Source organism: Bos indicus x Bos taurus, chromosome 13 (genome assembly GCF_003369695.1).
Source record: "Bos indicus x Bos taurus breed Angus x Brahman F1 hybrid chromosome 13, Bos_hybrid_MaternalHap_v2.0, whole genome shotgun sequence".
Classification (NCBI taxonomy): Eukaryota; Metazoa; Chordata; class Mammalia; order Artiodactyla; family Bovidae; genus Bos; species Bos indicus x Bos taurus.
Genome location: NC_040088.1, coordinates 5823523 through 5844238, shown reverse-complemented (window position 1 = coordinate 5844238; position 20716 = coordinate 5823523). Strand labels below are relative to the sequence as shown.

The 20716-nt window shown below is 49.3% G+C and overlaps 1 protein-coding gene across 1 annotated transcript in view; it reads right to left on the bottom strand.

The window, feature by feature from the left end:
* Positions 1–11784, bottom strand: part of PTGIS (prostaglandin I2 synthase) — a 49669-nt gene extending 37885 nt beyond the window's left edge. Inside the window, exon 1 of the mRNA XM_027558297.1 lies at positions 11668–11784. Coding sequence (XP_027414098.1) covers positions 11668–11741 — 74 coding nt within the window. The 5' untranslated portion in view covers positions 11742–11784. The remainder of the gene's footprint in view (positions 1–11667) is intronic.
* Positions 11785–20716: the final 8932 nt, after the last annotated feature.

The window sequence follows — 20716 nt, the reverse complement described above, 5'->3', positions numbered from 1 at the left end:
CTTAAATCTATTTCTCACTTCCACTGTATAATCATAAGGAATTTGATTTAGGTCATACCTGAATGGTCTAGTGGTTCTCCCTACTTTCTTCAATTTAAGTCTGAATTTGGCAATAAGGAGTTCCTGATCTGAGCCACAGTCAGCTCCTGGTCTTGTTTTTGCTGACTGTATAAAGCTTTTCCATATATAGAGCTGCAAAGAATATAATCAATCTGATTTTGGTGTTGACCATCTGGTGATGTCCATGTGTAGAGTCTTCTCTTGTGTTGTTGGAAGAGGGTGTTTGCTATGACCAGTGCGTTCTCTTGGCAAAACTCTATTAGCCTTTGCCCTGCTTCATTCCGTATTCCAAGGCCAAATTTGCCTGTTACTCCAGGTGTTTCTTGACTTCCGACTTTTGCATTCCAGTCCCCAAAGGACATCTTTTTTGGGTGTTAGTTCTAAAAGGTCTTGTAGGTCTTCATAGAACCGTTCAACATCAGCTTCTTCAGTGTTACTGGTTGGGGCATAGACTTGGATTATTGTGATATTGAATGGTTTGCCTTGGAAATGAACAGAGATCATTCCTTTGTTTTTGAGATTGCATCCAAGTACTGCACTTCAGACTCTTTTGTTGACCATGATGGCTACTCCATTTCTTCTAAGGGATTCCTGCCCACAGTAGTAGATGTAATGGTCATCTGAGTTAAATTCACCCATTCCAGTCCATTTCAGTTTGCTGATTCTTAGAATGTTGACATTCACTCTTGCCGTCTCCTGTTTGACCACTTCCAATTTGCCTTGATTCATGGACCTGACATTCCAGGTTCCTATGCAATATTGCTTTTTACAGCATCAGACCTTGCTTCTATCACCAGTCACATCCACAGCTGGGTATTGTTTTTGCTTTGGCTCCATCCCTTCATTTTTTCTGGACTTATTTCTCCACTGATCTCCAGTAGCATATTGGGCACCTATTGACCTGGGGAGTTCCTCTTTCAGTATCCTATCATTTTGCCTTTTCATACTGTTCATGGGGTTCTCAAGGCAAGAATACTGAAGTGGTTTGCCATTCCCTTCTCCAGTGGACCACATTCATACATCAAGACACACACTATTGTTCATAGTAACATTAATCATAATAGCCCCAAAGTGGACCCAACCCAAATGCCCACTGACTGATGAACAGACAAACACAGCCTGGTATATTCATCCCGTGGAACATTATGCAGTCATGAAAAGGAGTGGAGTCCGGATTCCTGCCACAATGTGGAATCACCTTGCAACCACCATGCTGAGTGAAAGAAGCCAGACACAAAAGACCACACGGTGTGTGAGTCTATTTCTATGGAATGTCCAGAAAAGGCAAACCAATGGAGAGGGAAAGTAGATTTGTGGTCTCCAGGGTCTGAGGGGAAAAGGGAATGGAGAGACAGCTCATCAGGACCAGGTTTCTTTTTGGAGAAATGAAAATACTCTGGAGTTAGATAGCAGTGATGGCCACACCACCGGTGACGATACTAAAAACCTCTACTAAAAATGATACTAAAAACACATAATTCATTATATGTTTTGAAAGACTGAATCTTATAGTAGATGAACTGTATCTCATTAAATAAAAAAGGAAGGTGATATGATACAGTGAGAGGGTGGTCAGGGAGGGTCTCTCCAAGGAGGTGCCATGTGACCAGAGACCTGAAGAAAGAGAGGGGTGAACTTTACAGGCAGAGGGGACAGCAAGTGCAAAGGCCCTGGGGTAGGAGCACACAGGGCGAGGCTCTCAAGGCAGTAGGAGCCCATGTGGCTGGAATGGAGAAGACTGTGGGGCTGAAAGACTGGAGACGACCTGTGGACCAGAAGGGCCAGTGGCCAAGGAGAGAGTCTGGCTTTTATTTCAAGTGTGATGGAGACCCTCTGGAGGGTTTGAAATAGGATTTAGGAAGTAATGTGATTATGCTTTTAAAAGGTTGCAAGAGGGAATTCCCTGACTGTCCTGTGATTAGGACTCTGCACTTTCACTGCATGGGACACAGGTTCTATCCCTGGTTGGGGAACTCAGATACTAAGATGGTGCATGCCACGCAACACACCCCCATCCCCCCAAAAAAGGTTGCAAGAGCGAGAGGCAGGAGGAAGACGTGTCAGGAGACTAAATCAACATAGGTGGGAGTGGAGACTGCAGTCCCTCATGAGCCAGGCCTAGCATCTGACTTCCCCGCTCCCAGGACAGGGGGCTTTGGTGCCTTGCCCAGCAGACCAGGGGGGACCACCTTCCCTTCATCCTTTTCCCCATCCCAGTCTACCTTCCTCCACCATGGCCTCTTGCCTCCTCAGTCTGACTGTTCCCCAACATAACCCAAACAGGGAGACAGGTGGTGGATGGTGAGACTGGCTAGACTGGAGGGTTGGAGTCCGGGCAGTTTGGAAGCCCCAGCAGGGGTGAGGGCGCAGGGCAGCAGGAAGCATCTCCCCAGCCACCGCCTCCTCTCCCCACCCCCACCCTGCCCCTGAGCCCCTCACTGAGCAGACTCACAAAGGTGCAGGGGGCTCTGGGACTCGAAGCGGGTGCGGCGGAGGACCCTTCTGTTCGCCTCTCATCTCTCTGGGAGCCAGCATCTCCCAAAGGCTCCATTTCCAGGATGGCAGAGCATGGGTGGGAGGAGTCCAGTGTGCACCAGCCCCCGCCCAGCTCAGGTTGGAGCCCAAGGACACAGGAGTGGAGACTTTTGCACCAGAGCGGGGATTCGGAGGGGACAGGGCAGGTCAGGGGCCCGACTTGAGCACCTCCTGGCTTCCAACCAGCCCTGCTTCTTGCTGGCCATGAGACTTAGCTTCTCCTGCCCGTTTCCTCGTCTGTAAAACTGGAGTGTTGACACTACTGACCACATCGGGCTGTGACAAAGATGAAGGGTTACAGAACAGAGCCTGGTGCCTGGCAACCGGGGGCAGCTGGAGCGGGGCCGAGAAGCAGGACCAACGTGACTCTTGGGTACGTCGGCTATATGGCAGGTCCTATGCGTTCTCCAAGGGGTCTTCCCTGGTGCCTCAGGGGTACAGAACCCACCTGCCAGTGCAGGAGACGCAGGTTCCATCCCTGGGCTGGGAAGACTCCCCTGAAGAAGGAAATGGCAGCCCGCTCCAGTGTTCTTGCCTGGAAAATCCCACGAACAGAGGATCCTGGTGGGCTCCAGCCCATGTGGTCGCAAAACAGTCGGATGCGACTGAGCGACTGAACAACCACAGCATGAATTTTCCAAAGGTTTCCTTGCTTGGTGATAACGGCTGATGCCTGATGCGGCCTGAGGCTCACTGGTATTGGGAGAGCCAGTTCCTAGGCAGGTTGATAAGAAGCTCTGAAGCAGTGGTACTACAATATGTAGACGACATTCTGCTCTGTGCTGAGACAGAGGAAGCCTGTTCACAAGCCTCAGAAGATTTCTTAAACTTTCTGGCAGGCTGCAGTTACTAGGCATCAAGAGAAAAGGCTCAGCTCTGTCAACAATCTGTTAGATATCTGGGCCTAATCGTATCAGAAAGGACTAGGGCCATAGGCCACGAGAGGATTAAACCTATACTAAATCATCCCCTACCTATGACTTTAAGACAATTGAGAGGATTTGGGGGAATCACAGGCTACTGTCGCATTTGGATTCCGGGTTATGGGGAACTTGCCCGGCCTTTATATAAACTTATAGCTGAGACTCAGCAGGCCCAAACCGACAAGCTGGTTTGGTCTCCAGATACTCAAAAAGCTTTTAAGGCTCTTCAGACTGCTCTCCTGCAAGCTCCCGCTTTGAGCTTGCCCACAGGGTCAGAATTTAATTTGTTTGTCACTGAAAGAAAAGGTATGGCCTTGGGAATTTTGACACAACCCCGAGGGCCTCACCTGCAACCTATTGTTTATCTAAGTAGAGAAGCAGACGCAATTTCACGTGGGTGGCCCCACTGCTTAAGAGTAATTGGGGCAGCAGCTTTATTAGCACCTGAAGCTTTAAAAATAATTAATCGACGAAACCTTACTGTACTGACTTCTCATGATGTGAGTGGAATCTTAAATTCTTTTTTTTTTTTTTAATTTTTTTATTTTTTGGAATCTTAAATTCTAAGGTTAATACTTGGATGAGAGACAGTAGGCTTCTTAAATATCAGTCATTGTTGTTAGAAGGACCAGTAACTAAGCTTAAAGTTTGTGTAAATTTAAATCCTGCCACTTTCCTTCCTGAGAAGGAAAATGAAACACCTGATCACGATTTTCCCAATTCCTAACTTTATGCTGCTCAGGAAGATCTAATGGATATCCTGTTAGACAATCCTGACATGGAAATATTTACAGATGCCAGTTCTTCTGTTTGGGAGGGGAAGTGTAAAGCAGGTTACACCGTGGTGATGGCTGAATAGGTTTTAGAAGCAAAATCTCTCCCCCAGGGAACCAGCGCTCAGCAGGCAGAGCTTGTGGCTCTGACCTGAGCTCTAGAGTTAAGCAAAGGGCAGCAGGTAAATATACTGATTCTAAGTATGCTTATTTGACTTTACATGCTCATGCTGCAACATGGAAAGAAAGAATTTAAAACGGCAACAGGAGAACCTATTAAGCATTTCAGAGAGATCCAGAGACTTTTAACTGCTATATATTGTCCTAAAGAAATAGCTGTTATGCATTGCAAAGGGCACAGCAGGGATGCGAGCAAAGAAGCCAAAGGTAATCAGCTGGCTGGCTGTCAAGCCAGAACGAAACCCCTCGCTGCAGATGCCTTTGATCTGGACAGGTACTGTGAACAGGAAAAACCACAGTACACTGAGGAAGAATTAGAAAGATATGAGAAAAGAGGAGCAAAGATGACTGATAAAGGATGGTTATAGTCCGAGGACTGACGATTAGTACTTCCTGAAATTGCTCAATGGAAAAGTTTTCCTAAAGCTTTAGAATTAGCTAATCGTGTAACTCAGCTCTCAGCTTTCCAACAGGCACTAACTGAACTCCGGGAGATGACTCCTGACCCAGTGTGAGTCAAGCAAGCCTCTATCTGAGCCAGGAACGGAGGTCCTGATAAAAACATTGGGATCTAGGGGCCAGTCGCTTGGGCCCCTCTGGGAAGGCCCTTACCAGGTTATTCTTTCTTCTCCCACTGCTGTCAAAGTGCCAGGAATTGATTCATGGGTGCATCACACTCGAGTTAAGAGGTGGCACCCTGACCAGAACCAAGTGGCGTCGTTTTATGCCTTTTCTTTCTATGCTCTGACTTTGTACTTTTCAGATGGGCCTGATAATCTATATGGGTCTACTTCTGCTGACTCCGTAAGTCCTGAGTCTGCCATTTGACCCTCCAGGCAATGCCTTCCTGTCCTGGGCTCATTCCTACTTTGCATTCCACGATCGGTCTAATTGCTGGGTACTTTAATAAAACTTTATTACACAAAAGCTCTGAGCGATCAAGCCTCGTCTCTGGCCCCGGATTGAATTCTTCTCCTCCAGAGGGCAAGGATATCAGCATCTTTTCGTGGTTCAGCAACGACCTTTCAGTATTCTTTGCAGAAGGAAGTATTCCTATCAAGCCCATTTTACAGCAGATGAAACTGAGGCCCAGAAGGGGCTAAGCCACTTGGGTCTAGGTCTCTAATCCAGGCAGGCCTGGTTACGGAGCCCACAGTCTTTATCCAACCCTGGCCCCAATTCACCCCAAGTGGCCACGTGGACCCCCACTTTTCCGGTGAAGTGACTGAGACACAGAGAGGTTTCAGCGACCTGCCCAGATGCAGGAGGTTTTCGCCCAGGACCTATTTTGGGGAGTGGGTGGGGCTTCCTTTCCATGCCTTTCACTCAGGCTGCCACCGGAGCTCCCCAGCGAGCCCGCTATTATTGCTGGCATCACTCATCTTTCCCCAGTAAAGTCCCGAGGAGGCGCAGACAAAGGCAGGAAGCTGGGGGCCCGGGCGTCTGACCCTTGAGGTGCCAGCGGCTCCTTCAGCCCACGGGCCTGGAATCCAACTCAGGCCCCAGTCACATTCCAGGGTGACTCAGCCAGAGGCCAGCAGGGCGGAGGAGGCTCTATTTTGGGGTCTGCGGTCTCTAGCCTCGCCCACTAACACTCTCACTGATTTGAGGCACCGCCAGACCCTGGGGGACAGGGATGCCGGGCTTGACTCTCTCATCCACAGCTCCGGCCCATTCGGTGGACCACTGCCCGCCCTTTCTGCTTCAGATACGGAGGCAGCTCTTCTGATCCTCCCGGGAGCCTTGATTCTCACCACAAGAGTTCCTCATTGGTGCTCAAAACCTGCTCATTATTTGCTCACAGACCCCACCGCCAATCCCACGTCCTGTCCCGTCTCTCTCTCCCTTGAAACTTTGAGAGAATCAGGGAGGAAGTCATGCCTGGAAAACACCCACCTTTGGGCCCCTTGACGTATCCCATCCTTTCTGTGCAGAATGTGGACACTTCTTGTAGACCTAGTCCTGAGAACAGTGGGAATACTGGAGTGGGTTGCCATTTCCTTCTCTGTCTGGGATATAGTAGGCGCTTAATGCATATGTCTCAGTTGAATGAGTCAAGCACACAGTTGGCGCTCAATGAGCAGCACCTGCCTCCCGGACTTGAAAGAGGGTTCAGGGAGCTAGTGCAGGTCAGGCGCCTGACACACAGCCCATGTTCTGGATGGCCCAGAACAGAAGCTGCTCTTTTAGCTGAGCAGTGTGGGTAGGTGGATTGCCGGGCTTCTCTGCTCAGGAGTCTCAACTCCTTCAGGGCCTCGGGGAGGATTCCATGGGGGACCAGAGATGCTGTTTGTTGCCCAGTTGAGTTGGAAACTCCTGAGCTTCTGTTTAAACTGCTTAACCCGTTCCTTTCCCAGCATTCATTTGCAGGCTGCTGGCTGCTCACCAAGGGCTCCCCCAATCCTCTGCACTTTTCCTTCTCATTGCCTCCAGGATGTAGAAAAACCACATGGCTGGCTTGCTCTAGCTTGTTGTTTTCCCATTTTTGCAACGGACACAGATTCATAGAACTGTTTCTCAGCATAATAAAGAAAGAAACAGTAGAGCAAGCACAGCGATAAGTAGAAAAGTTGCATGTTGGAGAGGCAATAGGGAGTGGTGGGGACTGTGGCAAGGTTTAGAGAGAGTTCTGCTGCTGAGTGCCAGGCAATTGCCATGAGATCTTCCAGGAGAAGCAGGAAATCTGGAACTGTGTGTGTGGACTCCCCCAGTTTTCTCCCCTTGTACTGTGTGGTGCACACCAGACTCACCTGGGTCTGAATCCAGCCATGGACTACCATTTGGGGACCTCCAGTTACTGCACATTGAAATGAGACAGTTATTTGTGCCCAGTAATTCTATATCCTGGAAGGGGCCAGAGCAGCCCTTGTGCCTCTAAGAACCCTTATCTGATGCCACCATGACCTCTGATTCCCTGCCCCCCACCCCCACCACCGAAAAGGGTCTCCCACCCAGGAGACCTCTTCCAATGCTCCCTGCAGCAGCCACAGAAGCACAAAGAGGAAGACCAATGCATTCATCCTGCTGCAGTGGGATGGGGCATGGGGGACCAGCTGCACGAGCCGTCTCAGAGCACAGATGGAGAGACTAAGGCCCGGAATGGGAGACCAGCTGCACGAGCCATCTCAGCACAGATGGAGAGACTAAGGCCCGGGAAGTAGAAAGGATGTTTCTGATACTCACAAGGGAGAGCATTAGCCCCAGAGGGCCCAGGAGTTAGACTTCCAAGTCCCAACCCAAGACCTCCTAACTCCACACTCACACCAGGGGAAACATTCATGGTAACTGAGCCAGGTTTGAAAAATCTTTACCTTGATGGCAGAAATTTGAATTTGGACTGGGAACTAGATATTAAGAATTATCTTTTGGGTTGGGGGCGGGGGCGGGGGGCGGCTCCCCTCGTGGCTCAAAGGTAAAGAACCCGCCTGCCAATGCAAGAGACACAGGTTTGATCTCTGGGTCAGGAAAATCCCACATTCAACAACTACTCAGCTTGCTCTCTAGAGCCTGGGAGCTGCAACTAGCCCCCGGCTGCTAGAGCCCGTGCTCCTCAACAAGAGAAACCACCGACGTGAGAAGCCTGTGTACCACAGCGAGAGAGTGGCCCCTGCTCACCAAAACTAGAGAAAAGCCCACACAGGAGTGAAGACCCAGCACAGCCAAAAAAATAATAAACTGATAAATAAAAAAAAAAAAAAGAATTCTCTTTTAGGGAACTCCCTGGCAGTCCAGTGGTTAGGACTCCGTTCTCACTGTCAAGGGCCCAGGTTTGATCCCTAGTGAGGGAACTAAAACCCCACAAGATGTGTTGTGCATCTTAAAAAAAAAAAAAAAGACAGTAGAAATCTATTTTTTTAAAAAAGAACTTTTAACATGTATGCTGACATACTTAGTGTTGAGATATCATAATATCTGTAATTAAAAATATTATCAACTGTCAAATCAAGTGGCAGGTGCAAGGGTTTCCTATACAATTCTTTTTATTTTTTCTATATAGTTGAAATTTTTCATAATTAAAAATGATTTTTTTTTTAAAGGCCAAAAGTAAAGACAAGAGTAACTGACTGGACTGAAGGTGAAGGTGAGGTGAAGTTGCCCAATCGTGTCCGACTCTTTGCAACCCCACGGACTATAGCCCACCAGGTTCTTCCGTCCATGGGATTTTCCAGACTGACTGAAGCAGTGTTTTTTTTTTTCTTTGAGTGAGAAAAGCAACAGTTTTGGACCCAGCTAGATGTACAGTATAACTTTCGTGCAGACATAAGGAGGTCACTTAGCCTTCCTAAGCCCCAGCTGTCAGGTATGGTAATGGACCTCATCTGGGGTGCTGGCCAGGAGCGAGCAATGAGCCACGGGAGAAGCACGGCCTTGAGTGTTTTGACTCAAACTTTGAATCACTGTCTACACAGCATCAGTCTCATGTCTCTCTTTTCCAACACTTGATTATTTGTCCTTCCTTCCATCTATTCAAGGCTATGGTTTTTCCAGTGGTCACGTATGGATGTGAAAGTTGGACTGTGAAGAAAGCTGAATGCCGAAGAATGGATGCTTTTGAACTGTGGTGTTGGAGAAGACTCTTGAGAGTCCCTTGGACTGCAAGGAGATCCAACCAGTCCCTTCTAAAGGAGATCAGTCCTGGGTGTTCTTTGGAAGGACTGATGCTGAAGCTGAAACTCCAATACTTTGGCCACCTCATGCCAAGAGTTGACTCATTGGAAAAGACTCTGATGCTGGGAGGGATTGAGGGCAGGAGGAGAAGGGGACGACAGAGGATGAGACGGCTGGATGGCATCACCGACTCGATGGACATGAGTTTGGGTGAACTCTGGGAGTTGGTGATGGACAGGGAGGCCTGGCGTGCTCCAATTTATGGGGTCACGAAGAGTCGGACACGACTGAGCAACTGAACTGAAGAATCTTCTGATTGTAGCTGCTTCTCTTACTATCTTAACATCATGTGGTTTAAGACTTTTGGGCATTCAGATCATGAATAAAATGTGTGGGAAGAGTGAAAATTCATTTCTTCTGAAAATTAAAAATTCTTATAGCCTAGATTTTTAATCCAGGTGACCCAGTCTCAGTTTCCTCCTCTGTAAAACAGGGGTAACAAGAGTACCCCCTCGCTGAGCTGGAAGAAGAAAATGAGACTGGGGGTCTCAATTGGGGTCCCTGTGGGGTCTTCCAAGGGTCCAAGCAACTGCCCCCATGGTCTACAAAACGCTCCCCTCCAGCTGTCAGTGACCCTCATACCCACCATAGAGCTATATGTGAAAGTCACTCAGTCGTGTCCAACTCTTTGCGACCCCATGGACTGTACAGTCCATGGAATTCTCCAGGCCAGAATACTGGAGTGCATAGCCTTTCCCTTCTCCAGGGGATCTATACAACCCAGGGATCAAACCCAGGTCTCCTGCATTGCAGGCAGATTTACCAGCTAAGCCACCAAGGAAGTCCATAGAGCTACATGGACAGATGTCAAAACGAAACTCTAGAGGAAAACAGCAGAGGTGCAGTCCAAAAACAACTCTTTACAGCATTTCCAAAAAGCCTGACAACTTAGCAAAAATAATTCATAATCCATGGGGAAACTTATCTGTGGTCTTTTTTTCTTTTTCATTTTTCCAGGCAAATGATTGAATGTATGGTTTTAAGTTTCACCTGGAAAGATGTCTAGAGGTTGAAGAAAACTAGGGTGAAATCATTGTTTGGAAATTCAACCAACACTGTTTAAACTAAAAGGTTTCCAGAAAATTTCTGCAAGCTTCAGACACACTGATTTAAACACACTTTCACTGCCCTGAGTTTTCTATGGGCAAATGTCTGCGTGGATGAGAAAAGCTGGGAGGCTGAGAAGATATGACAGCCAAAGGCACTGAGGCACCCTGGATGAGATCCTGGCACAGAAAGAAGACGTTAATGGAAAAACAGACGAAATTCAAATAAAGCTTGGAGTCTGGCTAATTTTAACAGGCCAGTGTTGGTTTTTTTAGCTTTAATGATTGTACCACGATAACGTAAGCCATTAACAATAGCTGGAATTTGGTGAAGGGTATCTGGGAACTCTTTGTACAACTTTCCTGTAATATAAAACCAATGTAAAATAAAAGGCGTACTTTTAAAAAGATCTGGAAGGTTCCTCCCAAATTAATCAACAGGAGAGGTACGGAATTGTTGGGAGGGTAGTTAAAAGGGCTTCAGTCTTATCTATAATGGGATAAATGCTTAAGTCAAATGTAATTCCTTGTTCAGTTCAAATTAATCTTTTAAACATTTTTTAAAAAGAGACTTAACTGCCATCTCCTTGATTTAAATTTTACTTTTCTCCTAAGTGGCAGAGTGTCAGAGGAGCAGGAGAATCATAGGAAGATGAGACATTTGGTTCTCCTTCTCTGCCAGGCTACCAGACCTCAGCAGAAGGGAGCCCCCTTTCCAGGAGTGCGTTTCTCAGGCAGAAGGAAACACCAAGACTACTCAGCCCCTTCCCCTGGGTTGGGGAATCCTGTGGAAGGTGGTTCCAGGCCCGGTAAGAGGGCATCCTTCAGAGCCTCTGCTTTCCTGGCCTCAACCCTGCCATCTGTGTAATGGGGAGAGGAACAAGGCTGCCCACACGCTGCTGAGAGCGGGGCTGGGGGCTGATGAAGAGCTGCTGCAGGACGCAGTCAGAGGCTGAAGGGCAGGAGAGGGCTTCTTCCACCCGGGAGTCACACGGAGCGTGTCCACGCACCCACTCTGCACCCCTCAGGGTTCTCACTGAAACCCCTTCTCAGGTACTGGCGCAGAGCTCTGGGCCAGGCCTGAGCTTCTTGCGGTCCAGCCCTGTTAGTGTGTGCGGTGGGTCATCAGCCCTCTGGGACCCCTGTCCCGGCACCTTCCTGCGCGCGTCTCCCCAACTTTGGGCCCGGCCCTCTCCCCAGGACGGGAGATGAGCGCAGAAGCCCCCCTGACCGGAACCTGGACCCCCACCTCCAGCCTCGCCTGGGGGATGGCGGGGACAGCGGGAAGGTGACCCCCTCCTGCCCGGGGAACTGGAGCTGGGGTAGAGGGCTCCGACAGGGGCCTGAGCGGGTCGGCGACCCCCTGGCTGCAGCCGGGGGGCGCGCGCCCGAGCGGAGACGCCCCTTTGTCTAGCCTGGGGCCGCGCGGGCCGGCCGAGTTGTGGGGGGAGCCGGGACCCGGCCGGCTTGGGGGGCACTCACCGCGTGCGGCGGCGGGTCAGCAGCAGCAGCAGCAGCAGCGCGGCCAGGAGGCCGAAGACCACGGCCCAGGACATGGCAGGGCTGGCGTCCAGGCTGAGGCGGCGGAGCGCGGGAGGCTGGATCGGGGGCTTCGGGGCCAAGGGGACCGGGTCCCGGGGCCGACTCCGCCCCCAGCCCACGCCCCGCCCACCCACCGGGGGCGGGGCCCGCGAGCGCTCCAGTGTCCCCAGGGCGGGTGGGATCGCTCCCGGGCTCAGCTCCCAGGAGAAGGCTCCCACCCGCTGGCCCTGGAGAGGGGGCTTGGTCGGACGAGCTGTGGAAAGTGCGGCTGCCGGGGAGGGGAGATGCTAGCTGGAAGGGAAGGCGGACGACCGGAGGGGTGATGTAGGAGAGAGAGGGGGACTACAGGGAGGGAGGGGTCCTGCGGGGGGGCGGTGGGTGTTGTTGAGCAGGGATGGGGGACCTGAAGAAGAGGAAGGAAAGGAGTATGGGGGGCACGGAGGGGTGGCGGGGATAGAGAGGCAAGTGCTAAGATGAGGGGTCCCATGGAGGGAGAGGAGAGACAGAAGTGGGAGGGGCAGGAAGGGGCCTTTCCTCCACTCTCCACCAAAGTATCGGCCACCACGGAAGACTCTCCCCCTGCCTTCCCCTCGCCCCCTCCCCCCACCATCCCATCCCCACCCCAGAAGGGCTGCTGCTGCTGCTGCTGCTAAGTCGCTTCAGTCGTGTCCGACTCTGTGCGACCCCACAGACGGCAGCCCACCAGGCTTCCCCTCCCTGGGATTCTCCAGGCAAGAACACTGGAGTGTTGCCATTGCCTTCTCCAATGCATGAAAGTGAGAAGGGCTAGAGACCATTAATTAGTTTTCTATTCTGTTGGTCCAAGTGCAGTGGGGTTGGGCTGGATTATATCGCCCCTATATTGCCTTCAATAACACTTTGGCCACCTGATTGCAAAGAACTGACTCACTGGAAAAGACCCTGATGCCGGGAAAGATTGAAGGCGGGAGGAGAAGGGGACCACCGAGGATGAGATGGTTGGATGGCATCACTGACTCAATGGACATGAGTTTGAGTAAGCTCCAGGAGTTGGTGAAGGACAAGGAGGGCTGGCGTGCTACAGTCCATGGGGTTGCAAAGAGTCCGACTCGAATGAGTGACTGAAGTGAATTGAACTGAACTACGGTGGAGGGGACGCAAGAGCTCAGGGCATCTGGCTCTGAGTCCCCCATTCACAATTGTAATGGACAAACCAATGAGCCTGAGTCCACCACCTGTTCCGGAGCACAGTACACACTCAGAATACGGTGGCCATTGTCACCCTTACCTGGTGCTTAGAGTGCTGGCTGGGCTTCCCAGGTGGCTCTGTGGTAAAGAATCCGCCTGCAAGTGCAGGAGACATGGGTTCGATCCCTGGGTCAGGAAGATCCCCTGGAGAAGGGAATGGCAACCCACTCCAGTGTTCTTGCCTGGAAAATTCCATGAACAGAGGAGACTGGCGGGCTACAGTCCATGGGGTCACAAAGAGTTGGACACAACTGAGCTACTAGCACTAACCTTGGCCGGGGAACTTCACCTCTTTTAAGCCACTTCCTTGTCTGGGAACAGAGAGGTCAGAGTTGTACTTTACCTTGGCAGGTTGCTGTGAAGAATCCACGAGAGCTTGTCAGTGAAGGGAATTACAAACTAGGAGTGCTGAGCACATGTGAGTTTTCCGAGGCCGTGGGGCCGAGCGTGGAGGTAGGACCCAGGAGGTCTGATTCTAATCCTGTGTCTGCCACTCACTGCTTGGTGAATTAAGGCAGGTTTTGTTTCATCTTACTGATAGCCCTTGGAGGAGTTGTTACTCTCCCCTGGCCTCCTGGCTTCTGCCCTCATCTCTCTGCAATGCATACTTCTTACAGTAGTCAGAAGGACTTTTCTAGAACCTCAGTCAGATCCTCTAGTGAAGCCTGCTCAGAACCTCCATGGTTCCACGTCGCTCAGCCCACAGGGTCCTGTAAGGACTTTGACCTGCCCCCAACCACTGTTACCTCCCTGCCCTCCTCTCTCCTAGCTCTGCTCCAGCCACACCCACCTCCTGTGCCCTCACGAGTGTGCCAGACTCACTCCCACCTCAGGGCCTTTGCACTCACTCCTCCCTCTGGCTGGCCACCCCTCTCAGATCTGTGCACAGCTGGCTCTTTTCACTGCACCCCTCACCCCTCCGTCCCTGCTCAGTTGTCATCTCCTCAGAGAAACCCTCCCTGTCTGCCTGTCTGTTCTCGAGCAGCCCCACCAACCTTGTCTGTTGCCTTGAACCGGTTTGTTTTTCTTGACAGTACTTAACATTTCCTGCTATCATATTAAAGATTCATTTATTTGCCTGTTTAATGTCGGCTGTCAAGGCAGTTGGATGACCCTCGTGCGGCCTCCAGCAGATTTAGAACATCAAGAGTCAAAAGGAGTTTCTTGAACCACTTGTTTATTTATCCAGCTTACTTGCCGGTGAAGCCAATAATCCCAAAAAGGCCATGGAACGGGCCCTGGAGGGTTTTCTCCAAATTTGGGGAGCCCCACAGGGCAGCCTTCTGGCAACGGGGTTCACAGCTTATCTTGGTGAGTGCTAAACAGGGTGACCCCAGGTGGTCTGTGCCTCATCCTCTAGTCGAGATGCCTCATGGGTGAAATGGGGATGAGGTGAGGAGGAGGTGACCTGATCCAGGCGGCACACCTGTCAGGGTGCCGGACCCTCAGTGAGCAGCAGTGGGAGTCGGTTGCCATTAGCATTTATTCCAGCCCAGCCTCTCACCATACGAGATCAAGGCTTGGTCTCAGTTTTCTCATCTGAAAAATGGGAAGAACAGTTCCTTCCTCATAAGACTATTATAAGGGCTGAATTAAATGATGAGGGAATGAAATCCCTTAGCACAGGGCCTGCTACACAGTAGGTGCTCAATAAATGTTATCTCTGCCATCCCACACCCTTGAGTGCAAACCACCATCGCCTCAGCCCAAATGCCCCCCACCCATAAGATGTCCTTCTTCCCCTCTCTTGTACCCCCCCACCCAGAAGGAGGTCAATGGTTCACATACCAAGGAGAGAAGAACATCTGGGGGCTTCTCCCTCGCGAGTGGAATCTAGTGGAATCTGATTTTGTTCAGGCATCAAACAGGTGTTTAGGGAGATGGCCCCACCCCTGTTCCCATGGAGTGAACCAGCAACGGCCTGAGCCAGCCAGGAACATCCCTCTTAGATGGGCACCATCTGGACATTTGTCGGGGGCTTCTGGGAATTTTTTCCTCCTTATTCGCCTCCTTATCTTTGGGGGGGCGGGCATTGGGTAAGGCATTTGTGATGGGGGCATTTCTTGAGGGAAGGCCAGGAAAATGACAGAACCCCAAACCAGAGCTGCTGAAGAACTGTCCCTGGAACCACTCACCTCCAAACTTCTTGTTTAATGAGATAACCAAACGCCTGTGTTGCTGAGGACACCATGAGTCAGATTTTCTCTTCCTTGCAGCCAAAACCTTCCCCAACTAAGATGACTTCAGTTATGGCTGTGCTGAGGACCACATGAGGTCATCAGGCGTCCAAAGCACCTTGGCCCCGGGGAGCATTCAAAAATGTCACTTCTCTTCGTTAGTTTTGCTTTTTTTTTTTTTTAACAGTTCAGTCTTCCTATGCTTATCAGGCTAATAGAGGATTCAGCTCTCCAGTTATGGCATATTGCAGGAATAGGCAGGCTCTGAAAAGTAGTAGAAAAATCCCATACTCTCCTGACCCGTGAGGACTGACAGGGCCCTGCAGAGGGTAGGGCTGGTGTGGCCTCAGGAATAAAGAGGAGGTACGATGGCCCTAAGGGTGACCGCTCAGCCCATGAAGAATAGCTTGAGAACCAGGTTCATACCCCAACATTGCCCACCCGCTTGCTGTATGAAACCTAAGCAAGGACTTCCCTGGTTAAGAATCCACCCGCCAACGCAGGGGACACAGGTTTGATCCCTGGTCTGGGAAGTTCCCACATGCAGCGGGGTAACCACGCCCGTGGGCCACAACTGCTGAAGCCTGCGTGCCCTCGTGCTCTACAGGAGAAGCCACCGCAATGAGAAGCCTGCGCCCCGCAACCAGAGCGTAGACGCCACTTGCCACAACGTCATTGCTGTGTGTGGCAATGAAGACTCCTCACAGCCATAAATAAATAAGGACACGACTGAGCGACTGAACTGGAAAAAAGAAAAAAACCTAAGCAAGTCACTTCATCTCTCTGAGCCTCAACTACCTCATCTGTGCAATGGGCATGTTGCTGGTAGTGATGTTCACAGGCAGACATCCAGTGGAAAGTGAAGCATCTCAGCCTTCATCTGAAAAGTGAAGCCCACATGTCAGGTGGACTTCAGGAAATGATTCCTTCCCTCCAGTTCCATCAGAGGCTGCCACCCAGTGACAAGCATCCTGGACTTTCCCCGGTAGGCGTCTCAGTATGTCCAGATGTCTGCTGTCCACTAGAGCAGAGACATCTGGACAAAGCCCCAAGCCCGCCCGACCTCCACTCTCTTATCTGAATGTGGTCGGGTCATAAGGATAATGTCAAGTAACCGACTCCTTCAGAAAACGAGGGGGCGTCGCCTGGGAAAGGGCAGCCCTTCCTACCCCATGCCCCTGCTTCCTCTCTGCCAGGTTCATGTCTGCATCCTAAAGGTCACAAACCAAACAGTCAGCTACACACACAGGATGACCAGCTCAGCCTGGCTTGCCCAGACTTCCCTGGTTTTAGTTCTGAAAGTCCCACATCCCAGGAAGTCCTTCAGTCTTGGACAAGCACGAAAGTTGGTCACACTATCAGCCCACATCTGTAGTGCATGAGTGGGTGAGGCTGGCCGGAGATTGGTTCAGCGACTGACTGCCGTCTTAGACCCTGAGGAGAGTCATCGTCAAATCACACAGCTAGTTAACTACCCCAGAACCATCCTGTGGTAGATGAGAACTCGGTCTCTAATTCTGACACTTTCCCTGTATTGGAATTAAACACACACACTCTCTGCCACATGTCTGCAGTGCCTCTCATTATGGACAGAGAATATCCCCCTCACCTAGCCATGATGGAGTGCCAGTTCTGAGAAAAGATACAAGAGGAGGGGGACTTCTTTGGTGTTCAGTGGTTAAAACTCCATGTTTGACTGCAGGGGCTGTGTGTTTGATTCCTAGTCAGGGAATTAAGATCTCACATGCCACCGATGTGACCGATTAATAAATAAAATTAAGTTACTTTATATTTAAAAAAAAAACTTAAATGTGTGTACCTTAAAAAAACCAAAACCTACAAAAGAATCATGTATCTCCATGTGACCTTCTTGGTTTCTGCCATTGGCCACGATCCATGAAACAAGACTGAACTTAGCCTGCAGCCTAAAGCAAGACTCCACAGCTGACCTGTAGAGCTGTGAGTGAGGAAAATGAGAATTTGCTATTAAAAGTCATGGAGGTTTTGTGGATTTTGTTAGGCCGCAAAAACTGACTGTTCTAGGCTTTATCTCTTAACATCTTGGAGTCCATTTGGTTAGATGTTCTTTGTACCAGTTTGACACAGAATAATCTACTTTCCATACTTTTCATATTTGGTTTTCTCATCTGTACAAAGCGATAATGGCAGGGCCTCCCTCCCATGGTGGTTGAAAGGACTCAAGAAGGTCATGGGTCTAGTTCACATAGTAGGCCCTTAATAAAAGGATTTTATTAGAGAAGTATAATTCTTTCAGCACTCGCTTGCTGACCATATATTTACCAGCACTCTGTTAGCCTCTCTGTCAAGAATTTTAGAGGAGGAAATAGAGAAGGCCAACCTTCCCCATTTTTTCCATTTTCCAACAGGAGTAGAAAAAGATTAGAGGCAGAAGGATGGAGGAAACGACCTCTTTTCTCACATCCAGGCCTTGGGGCTGAATTGTCTGTATGGTGGGGGCATGTCTGTGGATTAGGACACTTGAGGGTCTCTAATGAACAGGGATTTCAGCTATAATAGGGCCAGCCTCCAGCGTCCTTCCCTGAGGAGAGCCAGGATTATGTGGGGAATGGAGTCGGCAGAAAGCCCAGAGGCGGGTGGTGGGGGAGGGCGCAGCTACCCAGATGGAAGCAGGACTGAGCTGGGTGGGCTTCTGTTCCACTTTCCCAGGCGAATTCCACTTGTGCCTCATCTGGGGCTGAGAGATGATGCTCGCGGGTTGTCCTGCCCGTGTTCCAGGCTATTTGCCGGGGAGGGAGTGGGGGGAGTGTGGGGGGGCGGTGAGGGGGGGTGGCAGCGATGGGTGGGAGGAGAGGGATGGGGCTGGGGGCTAGGGGAGATGGGGCTGCAGTGAGTGTGCGCTCCTTTGATGCCCCAGGAAAAGGGGCTGAGGCGGCCCCATGGCTCCCAACCAGCTGCCTTGGCACTTTGAAATGGAAAAAATGAGGCCGCCAGACTTCAGTCTCCTCAACTCCCTGCTGCCCTGCCTGAGCGCCAGCCTGACTCAGAAGATAAGGAGAAAAAAGACCTGTGTTGGTCAGATCCACAGACGGACCTCAAGTGCTGGCCATCCTGCCACCTGCAGCGCCCTGAGAGCCTTCGGACCTCTGCTTTCTCATGTTAAAAAGGGGACAACAGTCAAAACTACTCTGTTTATGTCTCAGAGGAACTGAAAGGACCCAATAAGAGGATGGGAATAGGAAAATGGTTGCAGAAGGTAACATATTCCCCTCCTCCTTCTAGAAATTATACCAAAGTATCAAAGAGAATGAAAAGAAAAAAACCCACAAACTCCATTTATAGGAAAACCACGTTGCCAGGTAGCTCAAACGGTAAAGAATATGCCTGCATTGTGGGAGACCCACGTTCAATCCCTGGGTTGAGTAGATCCCCTGGAGAAGGGAATGCAGCCCACTCCAGTATTCTTGCCTGGAGAATCCCATGGACAGAGGAGCCTGGAGGGCTACAGTTTATGGCTCTCAAAGGATTAGACACATCTGAGTGGCTAACACACACAAGAGAGGGTTATAATTCATAGGCTTTATACTATGTGTGAAATTTCCAAAAGTGGCTTTGAAATAGGGCAGAAGTCATACAGGAGGTGGCGAGTGGGTTCAGAGATGGCAAATCTTAGAAAGAATCAGCAAAGATGTGTTTTCTGGGGAGGAGTGTTTATCTTGAGATGAAAAACTGGATTCTTTATTTATAAAACTGAAGGTAGAGCCAGGGTGAGTAGCCAAAGCCCTGTTGGACCTGATTTGATTCTGAGAAACAGAGATGATGTAACAAAGAATTAGAGAAAGGAGACAAATTTTTAGGGAACAGTGTGTCTCTTTGACAGGGAGGAGATAATCTTTTAGTTATAAAGTCCAAGAAAGTACCCTCCTTCTTCCCATAGAGACAGTCAGTAAATACCTGACCCAGGAAGACCAAGCCCTTTCAATGACATGCTAAAAAAAAAGACAAGTGTAAAAGCCTTGATACCATGGTATTATAATAAACTATGCAGAAAAGAGCATAAAAATCTATCACAAGTGAAAAATGTTATATCCAAATAATTTTGGCATGAATTAAAAATTGAATGAGCAATGACCTCTATGAAGGAAAATAATAAAACAGATATAGTTGAATGACTCAGGAAGAAGCTGGCAGGCAATAGGAGGTAATGAATGTGAGCTGGCAGAGCTCAAGAGAAAAACAGAAGGGAGGAAACCACAGAAATGAAGACAGACTCGGAAAGAGCATGAAGGAGGACGGACCTTGCAGAAAATACAGCGAGGGACATGGATGACAGAGGGGAGGAGAGGGAAAAATGAAAAAGAAGGGAAAAACGCTGAAGAAAGACTAGAAAGGAAATAACAGGTAAGGGAGAGCCAATGTATGCATAATCAGAGACTTCAGCGGAGAAACACAAAATAAGTGAACAGGACAATATGTAGATCCAATTCAAGAAAACTTGATATAAAAGAAGCCTCACACGTGCTCAGTGAAAGGTGACACTATGTACCAGGGAAAACGACCCAGAACAGCCGTCACTGAACCACAGGCTAGTGAAGCTATTTTACATTAAAGGTAAAGAAAGAACCCTTTAGACAACCAGGCAAAAAAAAACCAGACGGTCTCATTTGCAATATCAGGGAGCCAGAGTGTAGAATTCAATGCTGATACATCAAGTGATTATACTATAAGGGTGTTTAACAACACAAAAGTAAGCAGTAAAAAAGATCGACTGAAATTAGAAAATTGAGGGAAAGAGAAGAGAGGATGAGAAAATGTAATTTTATAAGAGGGAACTAATAGACACTGTCTTAAAAAATAAAGGACTAAAGATATATACGTAAAGTTAAACAACAGACAAAAACAAAAACAGACAAAAACTTTCCTAAATATTGGAAGAACTATCTACAAGAAACAAAGCAAATTTTTAAAAAGCAGACATCATAGTGGAATACTTTTAATTACTTTCCCTCCCCCACCCCCCCCCCAAAAAAAAACAAAAAACCCAAAATGGAAGAATTCTGACTAACTGTATCATTAGAGCAATTAATGGACTTCTCTGGTAGTCCAGTGGTTAAAATTCTGTACTTTCAATGCAGGGGACAAGGGTTCAAACCCTGGTTGGGGAACTAAGATCCTACACAGACCCTAATGCTGGGACGGCAGGTGGGCAGGAGGAAAAGTGGGCAACAGATGGTTGGATGGCATCACCAACTCAATGGACGTGAGTTTGAGCAAACTCCGGGAGATAGTGAAGGACAGGGAAGCCTGGCATGCTGCAGACTTTCGGGTCGCCATGAGCCAGACATGACTTAGCCACCGAACAATAACGGCATAGCAATAAATATAAATGTGCTTAGTTGTGGAAAGAAAGAACATTTTCAGATTGAATCACAAAACAGAACCTGATTTTATGTTGTATAGAAGACAGTCACAAAAATAAGTGACTGAGAAGGATTAAACATGAAGCAGGAGAGGTATAATATATCAGACAAATGCAAACAAAATGGAGGGAGAGATTGCAGTCTTCTATGAGATGATATTAGAGGAGGAAAGCAGTAAACGAGATG